General features: G+C 43.6%; 1 protein-coding gene across 3 annotated transcripts in view; it reads left to right on the forward strand.

The window, feature by feature from the left end:
* Window positions 1-10,975, forward strand: part of MAP3K9 (mitogen-activated protein kinase kinase kinase 9) — a 64,254-nt gene extending 53,279 nt beyond the window's left edge. For 2 of the 3 annotated variants that reach the window (XM_074584812.1, XM_074584814.1), the window contains one exon: window positions 234-10,975. In XM_074584812.1, coding sequence (XP_074440913.1) covers window positions 234-715 — 482 coding nt within the window. In that variant the 3' untranslated portion in view covers window positions 716-10,975. The remainder of the gene's footprint in view (window positions 1-233) is intronic. The other variant, XR_012586717.1, reaches the window with a different exon arrangement.
* Window positions 10,976-24,739: the final 13,764 nt, after the last annotated feature.

The following is a 24,739-nucleotide window of genomic DNA, read 5'->3' on the forward strand; positions in this document are numbered from 1 at the left end:
ATTGAAACAGGTGTCTTGCAATGTGTGGAGAACAGTGTAGGGATAAAGAAGCCGGTTATTCACTTCAGACTGGCGTAATCTTGAAGATATGGAGTTTGTAGATTCTGAATGGAAACTTTCTGCTTTAAAAATATTTTCACAGTATACATACAATAAACTAAGATCTGTTGGAACCATTTAGCGGTGACATCTAACATGTTTCCCTCTTCTCTTACATTCTCTCTTTTGGATAGGTGTATTAAAAACACCTAGTCCAAGTAGAGATCCCAATGAGGTCCCTCGCCTGCCAGACCCCAACCTTGTTTTTCCTCCAACCCCGAGACGATGGAATGCACAGCAGGACCCCACACTGGAAAGACCCAAGACATTGGAGTTCCTGCCCCGGCCACGTCCTGCAGCCAGTCGGCAGCGGCTTGATCCCTGGTGGTTTGTGTCACCCAGCAATGCCAAGGGTGAATCTTCTGCCAACAGTTCAAGTACTGATACACCAAGCAATCTGGACTCCTGTTTTGCTAGTAGCAGCAGCACTGTAGAAGAGAGACCTGGACTGCCTGCATTGCTTCCTTTCCAGGTGGGTCTTCCTGTAGAGGAGCGGACACTGTTGGACATAGATGCTGAGGGGCAGAGCCAGGACAGCACCATTCCGCTATGCAGAAGTGAACTTAACACACACAAAGCTGCAGCATATGAACTCAAGCAAGAATTCTGGTCTTAGTATGAAATCCACTGGGGATAGCAAGCCCCTCTAAATTCAATCCTACTTTTTGCACTGAGAATGCACTTTGAAGACAGATGAGACGGAGGGATGCTACAGAGATCATATGGTGCTGCCTCTGCTGAAAATGTGGTGTTCGACTGTCTGATTTTTGTCTGCAGTTGGATGAAACTTGGCAACTCTGAGCTGCTGACTTTTGCTGTGGGGTTTTCCTGTAGTCTTCCCTGCCCTCTTGTTGCAATTTGAATCTGCAATGAGCTAAAATTACCATATCAAAGTCTTTGTTACTGACCTTGTAGGATTTGGCACTTGCAGTAAGTATATTGGTATCTATCCTGATATTAATCAGTATTTTCAAAACTCAAATATTACACTACAGCGGACACCAGTGTTTGATGTTTTCCCAAGGAATCCAGGACAGAAACAAGTAAATATCTGGAGACTACCTTCTCTGAAATGTATTCAGATCATTAGACAGGCCTGGGAATCATGGTACCCCCACTGGAGGAGCAGAAGTATCTGTCTTACACTCACTTGTCCTCTTTTGCTCACGTGATAGTGCAAGGTGGAACAGATTGCAGAGGAAGGGCATGGCATCTCCACTGATGGAGGTCTTTGAGAACAGGCCAACTAGACTGTTGGGAACGAGTAGGTGGTGTTGATCCTGGCTTCAAGGCAGGTTGGATGGACTTCAATGATCTCTTGAGGTCCCTCTCAGCCCTATTTTTCTATGACCCTGCGCTTTCAAAAAGATGAGGGCTTTATGGTATGGCTGTTTATTCTAGCTTGCTTTTTTGTTTCAAACTTTGTTTCCATCAGCCTCCTTTTCCCACCCCGTGCATCCCAGGCTCGTAGCCAAGCTGCCTCAGCTTTGGGAAGGGAATTAGCAGGAACTCTTTCTTTGAAGCTGTGTTAGCTTCCAGCAGTAAGTAAGTTATGTGTCCCCTCACTTTTTTTTTCTTCCTGTTTTTCCTCCTTTCTTATGCTTTTTAGGAGTGGCCCTTGGAACCCAAGACTGTTCTTATGCACACCGATAATTGTTTAAGGCTCTTTTGAAATTGAGGCTTGTGTTGTTAGTAGTTGGATTGTGCAAACAGGAATCGCAACATCTGGATTCTGTTTTATTTTGTCACTTACTCACTGTGTGACCTTGGGCAAATAATGTAACCTCTGTGCCTGAATTTCCCCATCTGTAAATAATAGGGATAATACCTACCTCACAGGGGGAGGGGTTGGGACATATGTAATAGGTATAAAGTCCTTTGAGATCTTTGAGTGAAAGGCACTATAGACATTTAAAACTTTTATTCTCGTTCAAATATGTAAAAACTCCTAACTCTGGAGCAAGAACAGACCCCTGTCTTGAAGGAGGAAGTCACACAAATCAGGTGTGCCTGTGCTCACAGTTTTCTGTACAGAGACTGCAAGTGTATCTGTGCCTCTGCAGGTACATCTTATTGGCTTTAATGAGAGCTTCACTCTTCACCAGTTTTGGCATGATAAATAAGGTGTGTGGCCTTTATGTGAGTGTAATAGGGTAGACTGCTTTATTGCAGGGTACAGCATATATGTTCACCGTTTTTATACAGATTTGTGCTCATTTTGCTAATCTACTGACCATTTGGGTGCAAATAAATGATTTGAAAGTGCTGTCGATGCAGTGCTCAGCCTGTTAGGGAAGTCCAGTCCTGCTGTGAAGGCAATGTAGATGAATACTTTCTTGCAGCTGTCAGCACAGAGAACCTGAGTGTTTATATGTTTGTAACCTGATGTTAAAAACCAGCATGTGTGGGGAGGTACTGTACTTAAGGGGTTTTTTTTAATTCTTTTTGAGGGCTAGAACCAGCATGTTGCCATTAGTCAAGTGCACCCTTTTGTCAAGCAGTTACATTATGTTTTTGTCTAGAAAGGTCACACATTTCTTGTTTATCATGTTCCATGAAATGCGTTTAGTGGCAGAAGTACTTTTTTGCTTTGCTATTGAATGCTCTGGAGCTAGCCTTAATAATGCTATGCTAGCTGCTGAAGCTGAATAAGACTGTTGACTGTGTAGACAAGGTGTTCTGGTGTGGGGCTAAAATACTTATGTTTCTGATGCTTTTGTTAAATGTCTTTAACATTCTTGATTTCTTAAGCATTTGTCCTCTTGCTTTCCACTTCTGAAAACTCAGTTTGTGATCCTGAAAATTAAATAAGGCAAACCCCATCCAAACAGATGGTTCATTTCAATTGTGCTATAGAAGTAAACGCAATGAAAGCCCAGTCAGAGACTGTCAGAAAGACATGAAGCAGGAGATTAAAATTATCTATTTTTCCTAGTCTGCTTTACTATTCTAAAAAGTCTGAAACAAAACTGGATCAGCTGTTACGAAATGTAATGCTTTCTATGCAAAAAGTATCATCACAAAAGTCATAGGAAGCATCGTCTGGAATAGCTCCATTCAAACAGAAATCTTTCAACACCCATTTACTTCTGTGGAATGGGAGGTTACATTTCTAGGTCACATTGGTTTAACTCAGACCACTAAGCTTTCTCATAGTTGACCAGTTGCTTTCACCAAGTAAGGTTTCTGTCAAGTTTCCAGCAGGCAAGGCAGTTCTAAAGCCAAGTTGTTCTGTCACCTCTTTTGCTTAGGGAAGTTGAGGATGAAGTATCAAAACCTGTTCTCCCTATCTCCCTTTTAGGTCATCACTTGGTGAAGGTGGAGTGTAGCTGATCTATTAGAAGTATTATGCTCCAACGAGCATCTTCCCTAACACAAAATGGACATTGCTACACCAAAGGAACTGGGTAGGATCAATGACAAGGAGTCAAGGCTCCACATCAGGGTTTCCAACCTAGGTATTCCCTATTACAAAGCTGCCAGTTTTTTGGTATGGTTTTTTTGTGTTTTTTTTTTTTTTAAACAGTCCTTGGATGCAATTATCTGCATCGAATCTAGCATGTGAAATACAACGAGGTAGTCTTTGAGTGTCAGCCCATAACTGTCTTCCAGTTGGGAGCCCTGTGATTATCCTGAGGTATCAGGCAAGAGCAGTCTGTTGTAGAAACAAAGCTTTTTAGCTGGTGGTGGGGTATTCTCTGACAGGCAGAGTGGGGCTCTCAAGGCAAAGCATTGTCAGGTGTTTTACCTTATGCATCTCAAAAGCTGTCGCAGCTGGTGTCCTAAGGCCAGAGGCTATGTGCATGATTAAGATAGCTTGTAACCTCATCCATTTCTCCCATCTTGGCTTGATTTCTCTCCTTTCTTAATCTGTTGTGTTTTTTCCTTCCCAGTTTTGGGAGCTGAGGTGCTCCAAATCTCCAAAGGAGTGCTTCACTGTAGTCCACAAGATACTGAGAAGATATGAGCCAGTCAGCTCACAAATCTTTTTTTCTACTGGCTACTGGTATTCCCATTTGTCAGTGAGACAAAAGTTTCATAATTATGTTGATTGACATACCTTTCTAGCAGTGTTCTTGAGGAAGATGGTGAAAATCTTACTATAAAAAAATTAATAAATATATTGTTTCTTAAATATCTGAATAAGTTGCACCTTTTTTTTTTTCCAAGAAAATGGGAAGAAGATAATAGGAGAGCACAAAATCACTGAGCAGTCTAAAATGTAATGACAAAAGACTGGGGTAAAATGTGTTTTAAGTAATTACAGGGCTCACAAAGAGAAAGCGACGAATTTTTTAACTGATAGTAATAAGATTGTTGCTGAGAGTTTTCTGGTCTGGAAATAGATATGTATTTTCTTTCAAATAGTCAGCTGACAGTATGTATCACTAATTTATGTAATTGATGTGCTGATTTAAGAAATAGAAAAAATTTGCCAGCCCTTCAAAATATGCTGTCCTTGTAGCCTGTTTGTTTTTTCCTGTAAAGTTGGAGGGAAAGCACAGACATAGCAACCAGTGCAAAAATGACAATTTTTTTGATACACTTCTACTGGTTTCACAGAAATTGAGTGTGAGACAGGTAGAGAGAAGAAAGCTTTTGTGTCAAAACTAAGGTGATAATAGTTACGGAATTTTTTCTAAAACCGTTGCATCCTATGGACTGCACAATGCTCTGTTTTGCCAGCAAGTAGTCTTATCTCCTTTCAGTACCCTTTAGAGGTGCAAATATAACTTTTTATAGGTTTGTGGTGTTATTTTTTTTTCCCCTCATATTATTATTGCAGTGGGTTGATACTCAGTATGGGGCAGGGAACCTCAGTGAAAATATTCTTTTTGTAGTGGTTTTCTAACAAAATGAGTATTTTCAAAGTGAGTTTTTCCTTACTGATGTGGAAAGACCAGTTCTGATTTGGCATGCTCTTATGATGTATTCTTCTGTACCTCTAGAAATGGGAGCAGTTGCCTTCCTCTCCATAGCATGCTGCTATCTGAAGACTTTGTGGACGATACTGCATAGAGGTGTTACTTTGATTTGTCATGAAACTGGATACCTCTCTTTCTGTTGAAGGTGAGGCAGTAATGGTCAAGTAAAGAAAGGTCTTTGTCATCTGGAGTGTTCTGTTAAATAGAAAATGACAGGAAACCTCCAATCTTGAGTCACCTTTCTACCTTGAGCTTAACTTTTATTTGAAACTTAGTTCATCTCTGTGGGATGAATATGGGAGCTGGAGTCCCATTAGATGTATGGACCCAAACCTAATACTATATGTCAAAATCCAATTATTACTTTTGTAGGTAATTTTAAGCTAATATTACTGGGTTTTTTTCTTTTTGGTTTTTTGAAACCTTTCTTCTTGGAAAAGACACTTATTGCTTTCTAACCTTTTCCGTGTGTTTTAGGTATATTCTCAAGAACTCTTTACCAACTCTATGGCAAATAAGAAGGCTTATTATCTTGCATGGTGATACAGGTTTTCCTTTTGGCTTTGCCTTTGCCTTTTTCAGTATGAAACAAGGATGCCTATATTTGGAAATGAAATTTTCTGATCCTTATCCTATCACTGCGGAACAGTTTCTTAGCTTTCATATTTATAACTCACTTAAGGCTATAATTTGGGTAAAACTGGACATTAGAGTGAGTGGATAGGCATGCGTTAAAACACTTGCAAACAAGCAATAAATGCAGCATGTGTGTACAGAGAGACCTAAAACATACTCCTGCTGTCAGAGGCGATAACTTTCAGACTTCATAAGCCTTTGGTTGATCATATAATTAAGATACCTTTAGGAAAGAATGCCTTCCTGTGTTATTCTGTCAAATTTCCTATTGTAAGATTAGAATACGGTGGTTTGTACAACCAGTGGTACTGTGTCTAGCTGGACAGGTCTTTAACCACATTTTTGTCTTTTTCTATTTCCAATCCAGATTGTGGTTTAGGTTTTCCTCCTTTGTTTTTTTTGTGGTTAACAAACAAAAGAATTTGTTAACTCTTGTTAGTTAAACAAACTTGTTTGTTTATTGTTTCCTCAGCCCTACTTTCAGTTTGACGAGACAGTATGGAAATGCATTTATGGCTTATTCTGCTGCTCCCTCTATTGAACATGCTTTGACAGAAAGTCACATGCTGCAGTTAAAATGTGCATTTGCTTTTGTTTTTTTCTCATGATCGGCTTTTTTAAGCAGCTTTGCCGTTGATCAGAGATGAATACAGTTTCTGAAATGACCTACATCAGCTTTGTTTTTGTATCTTAAAAATAGTCATTACCAGGCTAAGAGGTGTCTGTGTTTAATTACAAGGTAACTTCCCACTGGTGACTGGGTGGTGGGTCTGATGTGTAGCTACTGGAATTATTATTGTTCCTCTCTAACAAGGATCTCCCTTTTTTTGCAACTGGAAGGTCTTCAGCATTTCATCAGTTTGTATGCAAGAAACACGTTTAAGCTCCTTCCTTATGTGAGTGAAAAATCTTTTTTTTTTTTTTTTTTCTTTGGTTCTAAAAGCTAGGAACATAGTTCTCCTACCGAGAATGGTTTCTTGAACTGTTTGGTTTTTGGCTTGGACTTTTAAGCCTGTGAAATACCTATGTACGTGTTGTGTGCATCCTGTATTCCTAGGTGCCTTCTATCTCACATGCCTCCTTGCCAGGGCCTGAGGTTGTTTTTTGGAGGGAACTCCTGGTTTGTAGTTTTCAGTTGTGTAGTGTTATTCATCGCACATCAGGACAACAAACATTTCATGTCCTCCCACTTACGGATGTGCGTACTCACCTGTGGAAAGAAGTGCACTATCACTGGCTCTCCTTATGTCTCAATTAGAATTCTGCCCCTATCCCATCTTTATCGGTTATTAATTCTTGTTACCATAGTACTTGGGGGCCTAAGACAGAAACCAATACGTGTTTTTGGTGCTCTTTGACCTAAAATGTTTCCAAGCTAGAAGTATAAGACTCAACTGGGAGAAGTTAAAGCAGAGGTTGGCAGGAAATAGCAAATAAAAGAGTAAAATTATCCTTCTTAATGCAGTCAGAGGACAGAGGGATACTAGCTGCTTGGTACTATCTTGGCATCATAGGTAAATAATTTGAGGAATGTGTAGTTACTTAATTTCTGGTTGGTTTGTTTTATTTTACCCTGAACTACCTCATTTGTAGAGATGGAATTGGGAGAACACATAAGTTTTGGTAAGAATTGCTCTAGTAGGCAATTGAAGCTGGAACAATGGGAGGACAGAGGCAAGCACTTGTATTTGGCTCTGACATGCAAGTTCCTGGTGGAAAAATAAAGCCAGCAATTCAGTTTTATAAGATTATAGTTGCTTTTACTATGTATATCTCCAAAATACACAGTAAATGACAAGGCAGGGCATTTTTCTTGATGGTTTCTGACCCTTGGAAGAGGGGATTGTCCACAGACCGAAAGGTGGTGATTTCATATTGGTCACTGCTGCTTTTAAAAGTGAAGGTCTGTTTTTTTGAAAATAGATTACTTTTTTTAAAATAATATTACGTGCTCTTAAAGTGAACCTACATGCAATCCTGATTGTTTCCCTGTATTTACAGTATTGTTTTCCTAACGTATCAGCTCCTAATACAGTCCTTATTGTATCTGAATGCTAATAATATGCAGACAGCCCAATGTAGCTAATATTAAGAAATCATGATACGTTTTTAGTGTGTAGTGGATTTATAAGCTCAGTTTGAAGTGGGCTACTGTTTGACCTGTAGCTGATGGGTCACATAAATGCACAGCTGGCAAAAGGGTGCTTAGAACACATTTGCAGGAGGAATGCCAAAGTTTTATTTGCTTAAAAAAAATTATTTGAAAAATGATCATGGAGGGGGGGGCTTCATTATTCAGAAATACTTTTCTACAATCTTGTCCATGCTCAGAATTTAGCTGCCAGGATAGCTAGTGAGAACCTACATTGTGTTCAAAAGTTGTTGGCTGAAACTCCAACATAAGACCAGAATAATGCATTTTATATATGCTATTTCAGAGTGATTGTCACTGTCTCCCTTTACTACCGTGATTGTTCCAGTTTAGCACTTTCTCAAGAACAGATGTTGAGGTGGGTAACGCTAACCTCCGTGTCTTGAAGAGAGATATATGGGTCTGAGAAAGAAGAAACATTGTTCTAGCCATGTCCTGATTCTTTTGTGTCTTGCTCTCTTAGCAGTAGAGGTTATAATGCAGCAGGAAGACAGGCTGGTGTTTTTCCAAGCTTCATTGATAAGAATGCTGCTAACAGCAGATTTCAGTATATAAATGAACAAGTTGGTTGGGAACGGTTGTACTTAGTTTCTCCTCATTGAGTTTCAAAACAAACCTGGCCTCTGATTGCTGTTTGGTATAGCTCAGTTGCACACTGAGCTGCTTGAGTTTAACTGCATCTGCAGGAGAACTGAGCTGCTTCTTTGGGTTCTTCTGGAATTTGTGGATGTGGCCACTTCTTCTCAACCTGGGTTACTTGGATGTGGCCACTTCCCAGCTTGGGTAATGTGTTTTCTCCCAGGCCCAATCTGTGTCACGAAAAGGCTGGACTGATCGCCCAGATATTCATAGTAGGCTTGTTCTTCTGTCTTGCATGCTTTAGTGAGCACCTCTTACAGTGTCAACAGGGTTAGCATTTGTATCTGAATAGGGCAGCTAATACCTCTGAGCTGACTTTTTCACACTGCATCTCAAGCAGGTGTTACTGCATCAGTTCTGCCATTGCTTTATTTTCAAGGTTATCTTGACAACCATAACATCCAGAAATCCTAGACTGTAAAGAATAAAGCCACAGCAAAAAAAAAAAAAAGAGAAAAGAAAGCATAGGAGTATTTGCTAATTGAACAGTTTGAGTTTGGCCAGTGGTCTTTGCAGAGAGTAAAATCCATTCTTGTGCAACATAGATCTCTTTGGGGGATGGCTAAATTTGAAGTAGAGAATATACCTAGATCCACTTAAAGTCAGTAGGCACTAGTGCCCCTCGTATTTGGCAGTTACAGTAAGAAACCATATATAAAGCCAGGAACATCTAGAAGTAAAAGTTTATATTTAGGGTAATTATCTTTCAAGTTAAAAGGGAAGAGGCCTCAATTCAAAAAGCTCTTCATCACATCCTTGAACATCACTGAAGTCAGTGGAATGTATCTGTGGGTGAAAACGTACAAGACCCCAGTTCAGCAAAGCTCTTTTAATCTAAACTGGGGGATTGTCCTGTCAAGATTACTGGTGAAAAAACAGGCTCTGTGGATTGTCAGAAGAGTCAATTTACCTGAGGAAAGAGTTCCTTCACAAGCCTCTGAGTAAATGCTGGTTTTATTGCTGACTCATGTGGCCTTTCCATGACTGCACATGCCATGCCTATTTGACCGCTAATTCTTACCATAAACAGGGTAAGCTTTGAGAATGTTTTCTGTCACAGGAGGAAAGATCAATGACTTCTGCATTAGCAGATTGCTAGCTGTAAAGGGGCCGTAAGTGGTGTGTGGAGGTTGTCTGTGCAAATGTCAGTTTAACCTGAGGCCTTTTCTCAGGTGTTTTCTTCTCATTTCAAAAATGCATCCCTCCAGGCTGGTGAGCAGACCTGACAAGTTCAGCGGTGATCAACATCCACCTCTGTTACTAGAGTTCATGGGTTCTTGTTTGTCAGCTGTTGGCGCAGCGCTTCGTGCTGGTATATATTTCTTTGTCATAAATTCAGGACAAGCTGGAAATATCTGAGATATTTTGCCTGACTTAAGTTGAGAGGCTTCTGTGGAGTGGGCAGGGCAACAGTGGTGGAAAAATCAGGGAAAATACCTGTGCTTTTAAAATGTCTCTTCTGTGGCTTTGAAAGTCTAAGAATTTCTCAGCCAGAGAATGTATTTCCTCCTCCTTTTTATAAGCTACTTCTTTCTTTTGCCTTATTAATTGTGGATCTGTTCCTGCTTCTATTTAAAGCCAGATGCAAAAATCAGTGACCTGACTTTCCTAGGTACAACGTTGTAAATCTGAAGAACCAGGTGAGTAGATTAGTCTAGTGTAAGAACATGCCCCCATGTCTGTTCTTTTGAAATATGGGATAGTTCCCGCTTGTGTTGAAATCACTGTGTGGAGGGCGTTGGGTACTTTATAAGGAACTCCAAACTCTGCAGGACTGGGATTCATCTTACAACTTAAGTATTTCAGTCCGGTTTTGGAGACCTCTGTATGTCTTCTCTTCTGTTTGTGGTGTTCAAAAAAAAAAAGTCTGTTGCTATGGAAATAGCACCTGAAGGTATGTTTTGCCCGAAGAACCTGCAATGAAGCAGTTACATTAGCAAACGGTAATGTATCCCAGAGTTGAGTAAAATAACAGAGGCCACCGAGTTTTTCTTGTTTGTGTGATGAAATGTTGTCAAATTAAGTGATTTGTTGGAGCCTTCCTTTAACTTCTGTACAGCAGTAAGCTTAGAGGAAAAGAAGATTGCATTATTTTTTAAAAAGCTTTATTTGTGACCCGGACTTGTTGCCTCTGACCCTCTTGGGCTTAAATAGTTAAATTATATTAATGTCCAGTTTGTTTCACTGTAGGTAACACATCAAATGAATACTCTTGTGCATAATCTACTGTATCTTTCCTCTGTTCTGTGTCAATGTATTATGTGTATTTGGATTACAGTTCTTTTTTGTATTAAATTATTTTATGTTATAGAACAATATTTAAGTGAAGCAAAGAGCTAATGAAAGTTGTTGGCGTTTTGGGATTTCTTTTCTCTTTGCTCTTTTTTTTGGATGTACTGTAAATTGTAAACCAAGGATGCCAAGCAGGCTTGGTTCAATGGCTAAAATTATTGTATTACAGTGTAATGCTGATCTAGGCCTTGTCTCAACACTAGAGCACACAGACTTGAATAAAACTGTTATAAAAGTGGTCGTCTTTAGGCCTTGAGTTCTTGGGTTTGTGCTTCAAATAATTTTGAGCAGGTATTTAGAATAGCAATGGCATTACCTTGCTCTGGGGAACTCAGAATTTTTCGCAGTGCCACAAGAAGTTTATTTTTCTTTGGTAGTCATTTTGGTCCTGATCAGCTGTTCCAGCTCTGGGTCCACCATAGGGTTTTTGAAACCTGTTTTTGCAAAACCCCAGAAGACAGCTTAGTATCAGTCTTGGCACACAGTACCTGTCTGCAAACCCCCTTCTGGCTTTTCTCTTAACAGGGTAATTAATTGCATACTTTTTTTATTAAGGTTAATATTTCTGTTCTGTTAGCTTAAGAGTTATCTGCTCTTTATTTAGTATCCCAGCCAGAATGTGGATCTGAATGCCTGTATCTGGAGCTAATGCAGTAACACATTTTGTGCATGATGACATTTAACAGATGGTTTTACATTCACTTCTGATGCTGTGCCTTTGTTCCTGCCACATCATTCAGTGAGACACAGTTGCTTGAACAAGGATCTTTCCAAGCTGGCTTTCATCTACTGTTGGTGTAGAAGCCAGAACACCATGGTTTTGATTCCTAAGTTGTGTGTTTCATTCCTAGGTTGTGCCTTTGCTCTTCTCTGCCACCAGGCCATCATTTCACATTGCTCTGCTTTAAGAAATGTAGCTGCACTGCTGAAGGACTATGTACTACAAGAACTTCAGTTTCGTAATTTCCATTGAAAAGAAATTTTTCTCTAATGTGGTTACATGCAAGAAATGCTACCTCCTTCCAGAAGATAAGGAGACTGAACAATGCATAGGTAGAGTATCATTAGTCATATATTCCATTCAAACTGTGGTAAAGATGGGGGTGTTTTTTTGTGATAGGCTGGGAGGAGAGTGGACAGGCAGTCAATTAAGTTTAGTTAGAAATAATGGCATGCAAATGAGTGACCTTTTCACTTGTTTTAACAAAAGGTGTCTTGCAATGGGTTATCTTTCAGACTCTTTCCCCCTCCTCCCCCCCAAATCCCAAATGCCTCAAACTAAACCAAATATTTTATTTCTACCTTCTGTAATGTTTTACAGGGAAGGATTCTGTTCTAAAAGAATCAGGTTTTCTATGTCAATTTACATGCCTGTCACAACCAGCAGGTTACCATAATGTTCAAGCTGGCCTCATCAGGAACAAAAATCTAGATGCATGGCGGCAGATAAATTTCTGGCAGCAAATGCAGCCTGTGTAGGAAATGGCAGGAACACAAGGCGCTAGGGCTGAAAATAAAAATAAAGCTAGAGGTTTTCTAAGCAAGGGAATCTAACCGCTTCTAGCAGAGACAGAGCATCCTAAGTGAAAGCTGCCAGGGTCAGCATGGCTACAGAATAAACACTTCAGCAGATGTTTTAGGTTTTGTAGTTTTTCAATTACTGACGTGTAAGCAAGGGTTGGGTGTACAAATTATACAGCACAAACCTTAGCAGAGGCCTTCAGCTGTAAATACGCTCAAATGTTAACATTATCGTGTTCCTCAGGTGGCACAGCCTGGAATAGTACATGTAAGTGGTGCTCTGAAAGCCCCCTGCATACCTTGATGTAATTTCTGATAGCCTTCCAAGGCTAAACAGATAAAGAGGAAAGAGCGTGGACTTTCCTATATGATGCAGTTGCAGCTCATATGATAAATTAATCTGTTGTTTCTAGTGAAATGTTGACATGCTTGGCCCTTCTTATGTGGAAGAAAAGGGAGAGGCTGTCCCACTAAAGGTAGGCTTTGCAACAACCTAATTAACTGTAACATGAGAGGTTTGCAGGCAAATTGGTATCAGGCTCAAGGAGACTAAGCTTTAGGAAAAAATGCTGGGGTGAACATGGCAACAACAAACATCGGAGTATCTTGACAAGGGTTAACAAGCTTAATCTTCATGCTGGGACACAAATGACACTGCAGTTTGCTCTGAAAACAATTGTGACTAAGGATGAGCAAAGTTGCGGGGCTTTCAAGTAGACTTCAATATGTTTGTGGCTTTTTAGTACTTAATCTGAAACCTTATTAAATTGCATGTGATTTACTTTCTGTTAAGTCCTTATTAATTTAACAAAGAACAAATCCAAGTGGAATGAAAAGGCAGGATCAACTGATAGCACTCCAACACAAAGTAGAACAAAACTATAGTCACATTACTAAATATAACCAAAGCTCGTACACTTCATGCCTGCAAAAGTTGCTCTGAAGTTTATTCCTTTCTACAAAAGTCATGCTTTAATATCTTTAATAATAAAACATGGATTTGAATACTCAAAAAAGCATGAATGGGGTTACCTGTCACAGATTACAGACAATATTAAAAGAACCATCTCTGATGGATGTGAATGTCTTGTGCCATTTAGTTCTCCAGTGGGACCCTGAATAAGTAGTTGGAGAACCGATCATTGTACAAAGAGCTTGCTATTTTTTGCAGCAGTCTGGCATTTTTGGTGATCTTCCTGCAGTTGTATCTGGCTCTTTAGTTTTTTTTTCTACAGGTACCCCCATTTCTATGACTAGATCTTGCAGGACCCAGTTAGAGGTAAGATCTTCTAAGCTGGTGTGTGTTCTAAAGGGGAATTGATATGACTTGTGATGATGACTTGTGACTGGAGAAACTGGGGCAAAGGAAGAGTTCTGAGGTTGAGGAGGGAGGGGGAGGATGGTTTCCTTATGCTCATCTACCCACAGAAGAGAAAGGATGGGAGGAACAGGAACCAGCACCGAGGAGAAGGTGGGTCAGAGCTTTCCTGGGATGCTACAGGAAATAAGGAGAAACCAGCAGAGTTGCTACAGAAGAAGAAATACCCTGGCTGAGTTCTGATCGTGCAGCTGGTTTCCACCAAAAAAACAGAACTTGGGGTCCTAAGTTCCAATTGCTCTTGTCCCAAAGACCTGCACATTCAGCACAATCTCCTTTTCATCCTTATCCTAAGGCAGAGTCCTCATTCTTCATAGGGGCTGCTTCTCTGCCCTTCTCCAGGACTACCGTCACTCAGTTCAAATTTCTTATCTTCCACCCTGTCCAAAGCTTCTACTCCCAGAGCCCTCCTCAATGAGCCTTCTAGGTCCCTTGCCTTAAAGTCTCTGTCCTTGCCTCTGTGCCAGCCTCTTCTCATGGGTGACTGCTTGGATGTTAACATGTTGCAGCATCTGTAGAGGAGAGTCCAGTTCCTGCTCTGCTGGAGTAGAAAAGCAAGCCATCCCTGAAATAATCTGCTCAGGGTTATTCTGAAGCCAGGGAAAAGGTTTCCAAGAAAGACCAAACCTAGGATTTTCACACCCTATATTGTGAGAGAGAGAGAGGGGTAGAATTTGCATTTCTCTGTTTTTGAGGGTAGAAAGAGCAGGGTAAATGACAAGAAGCAGGTACGGCAGCAGAGAGGTGCCCCATCAGCAGCTTCAGGTCTCAGCCCCTGCCAAACTGAGCAAGAACCTTGTCTCTATAGGCCCAGTTATCTCACTGCATCTTCTTTCAAACGAGCAAATGTCAGTGGTGTCTCTGGGCAGGAAGAGCCTTTCAGGCAGGCTCTGTAGCACAGCTGTAATTTCTGCTACTTTTGCATTTGTTATTTCTGGGGAAGTTTCAGGACTATCTCAAGTCAGCACTGAAAGGATTTTAAATTCAGACCTCCTCCAGGCAAAACCAAATTCCTTCCTTAGGGGGTATTGCACCAGTAATGGTGCTAATACATGAGCAAAACTGCTAGGTGTACATATAAGCAAAACTTCTAGGTTTACATATATAGTTTTATTAATTTAAAAACTTTATTCTACTCATCTAGTAAAACCATCCGTAAGTGAAGGTTTTCTGAAGAGCCTGTCTATGCCATTGCTGCTGGTGGCAATTATCTTTAGTGGTATCAAGGTTATATGTGTAATGTTTTGGTTTCTGTAATTAAGTTTTTGTGTCAAGGAGCGGCAATGTCAGGTGCTGCTCTGTAAGGGAAGATGAGCTGGAGCGAAGGGTGACAGCAGGGCAGTGGCCTCAGCGATGCAGTCCCAGTGTAATTGAGCAAAGCGAGCAGAGCAAGTCCAGCGACAGTAACCAGGGCCAGTCACAGTCCAGTGGTCGCCAGGCAAGTCCATAGGAAAAAGGTCCAAGGTCAAGCCAGAAAAGCAAATTGGGTCTGGGTCAGCAAGGTACCTGGGCAGGCATAGCCATAGTCATAATTTAGCTGAGGCAAGGACCACGGGCAAGAAAATGCAGCTACTTGATGAAACAGGAGGATGTGATGAGGATCCTCACAGCTCTTTTCCCAGCAGCAGCATCCAGGGCCACGTAGTTGCATCTGTCTGGGCTGGCCTCGAGCCCAAGCAGCCAAGCCTGTAGAAGGGACAAAAGAAGTTACAGAGGCTGTTGGGTGGCTGGGGGAGCAGACACCTATTCTATGACAAATCCATTAGAGTTCGTAATTATCTTAGTTTGTGTTTCTCTACCTCTGTAATTCATCTTTGTAATCAAGTGCAGTTAGAGGAAGAGAGGAGGGCCAGGACCCAGGAGCTTTCACTGCCGCTGGGGGTTTCAGAACATCAGCTTTTGCTGAGTCTGGTGGAAGAAGCAGCTCCCTACAGCCTCAGTGCTTAATGTCTCCAGTACAAACAGCTGAGATTAACCATTCTCTGCTGGCTTTCTCCTCCTCTGTGCCATGTACTCTTCGCTGGGTAAAAAACTGGCTGGATGGCTGTGCCCAGAGAGTGGTGGTAAATGGAGTTAAATCTAGTTGGTGTCCAGTCACAAGTGGTGTCCCCCAGGGCTCCGTGCTGGGGCCGGTTCTCTTTAATATCTTTATCAATGATCTGGACAAAGGGATCGAATGCACCCTCGGTAAGTTCGTAGATGACACTAAACTGGGCGGGCGTGTTGATCTGCTTGAGGGTAGGTTGGCTCTGCAGAGGGATCTGGACAGGCTGGACCGATGGGCTGAGACCAATGGTACGAGGTTCAACGAGGCCAAGTGCCGGGTCCTGCACTTGGGTCACAACAACCCCATGCAGCGCTACAGGATTGGGGCGGAGTGGCTCGAAAGCAGCCCAGCAGAAAAGGACCTGGGGGTGTTGGTGGACAGCCGGCTGAATATGAGCCAGCAGTGTGCCCAGGTGGCCGAGAAGGCCAACAACATCCTGGCCTGTATCAGGAATAGTGTGGTGAGCCGGACTAGGGAAGTGATCATCCCCCTGTACTCGGCACTGGTGAGGCCCCACCTCGAGTACTGCGTTCAGTTTTGGGCCCCTCGCTACAAGGGGGACATTGAGGTGTTGGAGCGTGTCCAGAGAAGGGCTACAAAGCTGGTGAGGGGCCTGGAGGACAAACCTCATGAAGAACGACTGAGGGAGCTGGGCGTGTTTAGCTTGGAGAAGAGGAGGCTGAGGGGAGACCTTATCACCCTCTACAACTACCTGAAAGGAGGTTGTAGAGAGATGGGGGCTGACCTCTTCTCCCTGGTGACAAGTGATAGGACAAGGGGAAACGGGTCCAAGTTACGTCAGGGGAGGTTTAGATTAGATATTAGGAGACATTTTTTCACTGAAAGGGTTATTAAACATTGGAATAGGCTGCCCAGGGAGGTGGTGGATTCACCATCCCTGGAGGTGTTTAAAAAAAGGGTAGATGGGGCACTTAGGGACATGGTTTAGAAGTGGCTTTTGTCAGGGTAGGTTAAAGGTTGGACTTGATGATCTTAAAGGTCCCTTCCAACCTCAGCAATTCTATGATTCTATGATTTTCCACCTTTATAATCCAAGCTCCTTTTCTGCAATCAGAAAGCTTTCTCTGGAGCAGCCTATTGTAACTGTGTTTGCCAACTGATTTCTCACCTGCATGCAGCTCTGACATTAGGACCATGCTGTTCTTGCAGCCACATGTCAGCTCTTCTGGGTTAGCCTGAAGTATTTTTCCCTTCACAAATTACACGCAAGGTAAAGCAGCCTCTTTTTTGCTCCCTGATTATACACATACCTTCGAGCAGTGTTCTTTCAAGCAATGTCCATCATTCTCCTCCTGCCCAGAGATATGGAGGAGGAATCAACATTATCTGTTCTTAGTTCTGAAATGGCATCATAGCGACATAGTCTTCAGGGTTTCTCAGCTTAAACAGCCATCACAAAAAATGTTGCCTACCACTTGATCACAAATTCTTTCCCATCCAACTAAACATGGAATAGATTTTTTTTAAAAAAATGTTGTTGGACATTGCAAAACTGAAAGTGTCTGGAAACCCTAGGAATGTGCTGTAATAACCTGCTACTTATGCAAGTCCTTTCTGGACTTGTACCTACGCAGTCTTTGGGATGCAGGTGCTATCTAGTGTCTCTCCAGAACAACAGGCCCTTTGGGACTGGGGAGGGCCAAGGCAGAAGCTGCCATCAGAGCCTTTGAGCACCAATAATGTTAAGTATTGCAGGAGCAACCGGCAAGGCTGTCGGAAAAGGTTTTTTCCTCATCTGACCCGTGCAGTGGCAGGGGAACAGTTGGCAAGCTTGCACACAAACTTTCTAGAATAAGAGCAGAGCTTTGGGACCACGTGCGTAAGGAAATCTGAGGACCTGAGCAGCTCTGTGCAGCTCCTGTTTTTTCTCATCCGACAGAAAATTCCCCTTGGGGCTGTATGACGCGTCTGAACCGCCTCATTTTGATGCAGTTCTTACCACTGTAGGCTTCACCTCGGCCTGGCAGTCTTAACCTTGTGGGTGACCCTTTGTAAACTTATTCTTCTTCAAAGGTTTGAGTATGGGTATTTCCTGTATATATTCTAAACAAAAGCAGCGGAGAGCAAGGCGGGCTGGTCAGCGGGCTGGTCACCCCCCTCAGCCTCTCTTTCGCGGCTGAAGCACTTTGCAAACCATCGCTTTAAGTGCCATCACCTAGTCCCATAACTCATACTGTCATTTTCTTGGCCAACAGGTCTGCTTCAGTTTGCTAGCATTGACTGCCAAGATCCACTGTAGGAAGGCAGACTGAAGCTGAGAGACCTTAGACCTGGATGAGCACTTGGATTCATCTTCCTGATGTTTTCTCCATGGCTCATTACACCCCTCCTTTAACCACTTTTAGAATGGGGATGTTTATTATACACGTACTTCTCAGTAGGCCATGGTGCACAATATACCAGGTAGTTTTTTATTTACTCTGTGTGTGGGAGCAAATGGGATTTAGATTATGCAAGGTGCTCACCTTTATTCAGTTTGTTTTATCTAAAGTGACCCTTTGCTAAATTGACTGAGATGATGATTGAGTGTTTCTCTCAACGGGTAGTTAAAACAGAAGCTGTTTGGGTTTGTGCCCTGTGGTGAGTGTGCCTGCGGGGAGGGAGACCTCTCTGCTGGCATCCCAAAAGCTTTTGCAGGTGCTACTGTCTGCGAACCACAGTGGGTTTATTTGCATCCTGCCCAAGGCTTTGGTGGGACATCGGGTGAAGCTGCCGTGGGGCATCCCTTGGGTGGGCTGTGCTGCCAGATGGCCAAGGGAGGGAGGAAGCATGGGTGCACGGTGGGGGGGATGCACTCACCCCGTCCCTCAGGAAGGGCATCACTTTTGTCATTCAAGGGCATTTTCCTGGCACCTGCTACCATTATACCCAGGTCCCTGGTGGACATGTCCAAGCTTTCCAGCGTGGTCAGGGGAGCAGAAAAGCAGCAGGACTTGGCCAGAGGCACTTGGTGACCCTGAAGCAGAGCCCTTGTCTTAATCACTCTTCTCAGGTACATGTGCACATCACCAAGCTTGCAAGCAGTGCAGAGCCCTCGGTAAGTGCATCACACCTGAGTCTTTCCTTTGCTTGCTCCCGTCTATGAGCAGGATAGCACACGTGTGCGTCTAGTGCTCTTACGGCATGGGATGTACTCCCGGGGTGTCACTGTTAGCCACAGTTTGACCCCATAGCATCAGTGCTCCCTCTGTGTATGCCTGGAGCTCTCTACCCTGACCTCAATTCTAATCAGTAAAACAATAAAGTCAGAAATCACTCTGAAGCCCACAGCTGTGTCCCTGTAGATGTGCAGGGGGGCTGGCTACCTAGCCACAGGTGAATCAGAAATGCACAAATTTTTCTTGGCGTTCTGCTCTGTGTCAGTCTGACACCGACCTCCTCTCCCTTGAAGACCTCATTCATCATCACTTACAGGTGGGTCCCTACCTTTGGCTTTTAATACAGCTCAGTGACTGTGCCACATGTTTGTTCTGTGGTAGGAATGAACAAAATATTCATCTAGGTCCTGGCATCGGGCTGGAGTTTGAGGGACGTGTATTAAATTTGGAGTTAAACGGACAGCCAAAATAAATACATGCATTTGAGCATACAAGGTGCATAGGTTCCTTCACCTGTCTGTGCTAAAGCGTGGATTAATTTTATCCTCATGACATGCTGGGAAAGAGTCAACACTTAGTCTCCCTGAAAGTCACCATACGTTCTGGCTAGTTTTCTTCCTTTCTAGAAGGAAGGGTTTTGGCGAACACAGTGCTGCTGCAGCTGGGAACAGTGCTTAAAATAACACTGAGGCTCCAGCTCAGATTGGTGGCCTCTGGCAGCTGCACCGTGGATTGCCAGGAAGAACTGTTTGCATCTTCAAACTGTAGGGGATGTTCTTACTGGTGCAGCAATATTAATTGCTAAAAGCTTTGTGCCATGACAGGCTGGTAAGGAGGTAGATTTACCGTAAAAAGGCAACCCAGGGTATAGGCAGCAAGTTTGTGCTGCTGTGAGGCCGGGTGACTCAGGCTCTGATGGTCTGTGTCCTGCTTAAGGACTTGAAGGACAAAATTTGCTGCAATGACTCTTTCATTTCAGCGCTTTAATGCCCGAGAAGATTTACCACATCTGCGTCTCAGTGCTATGCTGTGTCAGTGAGAGGCTAAAAATAAAACAGTTCCTTTTATTGCATGGGCAGTAGGCAATGTGGCAAAGAAGCCTTGCTTATAAAGGTCATCGGGTTTAATTAGCTTCAGGTCATGCGGTAACCAGCATCCGCTGTCGGGCACCAGGCCCCGGGTGGCTTTGTGCTGTACAGGCTTTGGTTGCCCTTGTCGGTCACAACACAGGAGCCACTGCCCCATTCAAAATGTGTTGTACACCTGAAGGATGTTTTATCTGGGCATTACAAATGGGGCATTGCACACACCTGCGCCCAGCCATGCAATTGCTGGGTAACCCTTTGGTAACATGCGTGACCCTCAGCTTTCCTCCCTGCAAGAAAAGGGCTCCTGTTCGCTCCCAGGAGGCTTATGAGGACAGAGACTTCTCTGTGGGAGCAGGGGACATCTTGTGTGAAGCCTTTCCCTTCGCTGTGATGGTGGGTTTTAATTACAGCTGATTGCAGGCTCTTTTTACTGCTAGTTGCCATGCTCCTGGGCAGAAGTGAAGGACACTGCCCAGACAGGCTGAAGGCATCTATCCCAGGGCTGAAAGCTCCTTATCTCCAGGACTGCGCAGCAGCTCTGAACAGCAGCAGAAACTGGATGTGAATACCAAAGTGCTCATCCTGCATAACCTTTCTGGAGCTTGTATTGGAAGACCCTGGGAATATCTGTGTATTTTCTTTCCCTGTTCTGTGTTTTTAGTTATGTTCCTTGCCCTGGTCCCTCATTTTTCAGAGTACTCAGCCTTTATTTAAAAATAGATTAAGGGTTTCTTGCATGAATGTTAGCCAAGAAGCAGTCTCTGATGTGGCTCACGTGGTGCCAGTTCAGTGCAGATGAAGGGGAAATGGGAAGAACAGTGCAAGCAGGTGACAAGTCACCAGGGGCTCCACTGGTGTCACAACTCCTTTTCTCTTCAACACCCCTTGTCACCTGTCCAAGGTGGTTGGCAAAAGGTAACACCCTGGGAACAGCCCTGACGCCAGACAGGGGCCTCGCAGCAGATCTGGGCAGTTCTCTGCTCCTCACCCTGGACATAGCACAGGGTGAGGGGGCAGCTTGTGCTCTTCAGTGGGTCACACAGCTGCAATGGGGCAGATAAGGGCTGGGAGCAGGAGTGAGGCTTACACATGTCTGTGTCCGTGATGTCTCTGGCTGATAGAGAGACTTGGTGGTTGTTTTCCTGTTGGGATCAACGTGGCAGCTGAAAGATAAAAGGGCTTCTGTGAATAGGAAGGAAAACATCCAGAGCTCCCATCTGGGTTTGGCAGCCTGAACTGCACTGGAGCAGGGCTCCATGGAGAAGAGATGAGGCTATAAAGGATCCATGGGAGGAACTGGCTGGGCTCCAGCCTGTGTCGCCTGGGCAGGGTGTGGAGCTGCGGATCTGTGCTCGGTCCCTGCACCTTGCTGCCCTCTCCTCAGCCGGCGTGCGGCTCGTGTGGAAATTGCAGTTCACCAAGGGCTTGAATTTCACAGCAGGCATTCGGTGGCTCGCCAGCATGCACCTACTGCCTTCAAAAGCTGCAGAATGCTGGCTTTTTCAGGTGCCACCAGGCTTTTGGTGTCCCCTGTTCTCACGTCCAAAGGAGCCTTACGCGTAGGTCAAGAGCGAGTGGTCAGACAGAAGGATGTCTGGACATCCCAGTCTGGTGACTGGACTCCATGAAACTCTATGTAATGTTGCTAATTCTGGGAGTGATGAGCTCCCCGAGTGCTCCCTATATACCTTCCTGTGCTTTTGCTTCCATGTGTACCCATTTAGTTTCCTGATTCCCACCCACCCTTCTCAGGTGCATTTCCAGAGCCTCAATCTGCTAGCACTCAGTTTTGCAGCTTATGTGGCTGTGCCTTTTTCTGTATTTTCTAGTGGATGAGATACTAATTAGTGTGGATCACATCTATTTCCAGCTGAGCTGACTTTCTGTATTTATAGGTGTCAATCGCAGGCTGGTAACTAGGTACAAAATAATAACCAAGGTGAGCATATGACTGTCACAGAACTGGGCTTTGTTCTTGCAGCTGCTTACATTTGATTCTGTAACAGCTTTTCCTTTCTGATTTTTATTCTTCTGTTTTTCTCTATTAAAGCTCAGCCTTTTGTCGGTTTTGTCCCAGACACAGGCTAAGGCTTATGGTGATTTTTATCTGGCAGTGAGCATCAGGATTCAAATGCAAAATTATGTGCAGTTTATGTGCTTCCAGCCACCCAGAATGTATTCCTGGCCCTTCTGGTTGCTGTAAGTTGCTCACTGGCTAAATTACCTTGGTGATCTGTGAATTGTGTTTTGGCTACCCTTACACGTCTTTGAGGTAGTTAAAGCCATGATATATCTCAAAACCGAGAACTTGCTTTCTCCAGATTCGAGGAGATGGCTGAAACGAGTTGCGTTCCTCCGTGGAAGGGAACCGCACACACATCTACGTGAGGATGGTGTCTCTGACTCAGCAGGTCGCCATTCCTGGCCTTGGGTGAAGGAGCCGGTGGAGGCAAAGCAAAGCCACGTGCTGAAAGGATGAGGGGTAAGCGGCCTGTGCTGCAGGCAGGAAGGCTGAGAGACAGCAACGAAGCGACTCTGACAGTAAGGAGATGAAACCATGTCAGTGGGCTGCCGTGACCTCCTTCCCAGCCGCGTGGCCTGGGCATCTTGGCAACTCCACAGAGCAATTGTGGGCAGGCATTCCTACATGCTTATTTCCTTTCCTTATAATATGTGATGGGGAAAATGATCATCACCTTGCTGTCTTTCCTGTTAGAATTGCTTTCCTAACATCCACTACAGATGTCTCCGGCTGCAATTTAAATAAGTGCACATAACGACCAAAAAAGGAGGAAAAACTCCTAAGAAGAATAATTTGAGGAGGAGGGTGGGAGAAGGAAATGGGTAGAATCGCTATTTTTGGGATGAAAGTGTTGTGATTAAGGGGCATAGGAAGTACAGACCAACTTTTTTGTGTGTGCACTTAGCATCTTGAATCCAGGATCTTTGCAAACACTATTTACTATTCCAAACAAGCCTCTTCTGTGCGTCATTCTACAGTTCGGAAACTGAGGCAAAAGGAGGTTAAAAAATCTTTCCCAGGGTGCAAGCTCTAAAAGCAGGACTGAAAGTAGAGCCTGGGAGTCCTGCTTCTTAATTCCCTTTTCTGGCCACAGCTCTCTCCTTTGATTTTCTACAAGTGTTTTTCGCTTGAGGTATGCATTAGCTTGCTCTCTTGGACAATTGCATTTGGTTGTTAGCGAGGATAATGATATTAAAACAAAATGGCTGGATATCTCTAGAGGTCCACAGGGAAGCACAGGATGCTCCAGTAAGAGCAGCACTACCAGGAAGGTGATGAATGCTATAGCTAGGTCCTGAGTAATGTAGCGTGAGAACCAGCCTTTTAATGGCCCATTAAGAAGAAAAATGACATACAGAAGTTGAGGTTATTTTTGATTTTCGATAATCGTTTCCGAAGAAAATGTTGCATTCTACCCAGAGGATCAGTCAAACGTCTTGTTGTGAGTTTCGTGGGCTTTAGCTAATAAAAGCTGTGTGAGTAGAGAACGGTGGAGCATTTCTCTTGGTCAAAGCTTAAAATATCCAGAGAGTGTCAGCATCCCTCAGTGGTGCTGTACGTTACACGTAGCATCTCTGAACCGGAGTGCTGAGCCCACAAAACCCGAGCCGTGGGTTTCCTTGTGCACGCCACCGGAGATGATCTCTGCTCTGTGTTTACCATCCCCTGCCCCATGTTGGGGGCGGCAGGGTCTCCTTGCCCTTTGGAGAAGTGCATTGGGCCTCCTGAGCCCAGCAGACCCGGGGATTCAGCCGGGTACTGGTAATCTGTGGCAGGTGGTGGTTATCTGCCGCACAATCTGGTGGGCAGGGCGAGCAACCCGTCCTTAACATCAGTGAGTCCTGAGGGGACCCACGTTATTTTGGGATCAGAGTACGTGAGGTCTTTCCTTCTAGTTTTCACCGCACGTGCTAGTGCTTTTTAATCCTTGTTCTCACACACTCTGGTCATATAAAAATAACTGAAACTTAATGCCAGATGCCCTTCTTCCCATTTTGCCCTTTATTTTGCTCGCATTGCAGGGGAACAATCCTCACCATCCAGGAGCTGCCTTTGGACATCGGCAGAGACAGGAAGCAGGGGCTAGGAGGTTGCCATAAGGTGTACAGGGAAAGGATATAGGTGGGTCTGAACCTTTGCTGACGAAGAACCACCATTTTTCCTTTCAGTGCCCTCCAGGAGCCTTTCATCCTCTTCCTACTACAGTTTGGCCATTTGCCTGATGTTACTGACTGGGAAGACTAGACAAGTCTGGGCTTAAAGTGTCTTTTTTGGGGCAGGTACTAGTCCTTCTGTGTACGTACTGGTACTTCTTACAGTAGCATATTACACACGTCAGTGCTGATATCCTGGGGTCAATGCTCAGAACCTCTTCTGAATAAGCAATACTTTAGATAAATTAGGTGGAACTAATGAAATGGGATATACTGGGAGGTAGAGAGCTATCTAGCTGGGCATCTCAAATGCCCATTGCAAATACAGGCTGGGCACATATTTTAATTAAGAGCATCTTCCTTCCTCAGGTTTTCATGCAGCTGTAAGCAGACCTGCATAAAGGACAAAGCTGGGTAACACCAGCATTTGAGGGGAGAGGAAAACTATGCTGATATGACATCTATGAGCTGCAGAAAAGATAAGAAATCAATAACGTGAGGTTTAGTGAAACAAATATAGCATGACTGAATGTTTTCAATCCATACAATATTTACTGCTTGTAGTAATTTGTCCCAGAATACAGGCTGTGATCTGGAGTTATTCGCAGGCATTTGAGGATGCAGTTTCTATGAAAGATACCATCCTAAATAAAGCTGTATTGATTCA

Source organism: Larus michahellis, chromosome 4, assembly GCF_964199755.1.
Source record: "Larus michahellis chromosome 4, bLarMic1.1, whole genome shotgun sequence".
Classification (NCBI taxonomy): Eukaryota; Metazoa; Chordata; class Aves; order Charadriiformes; family Laridae; genus Larus; species Larus michahellis.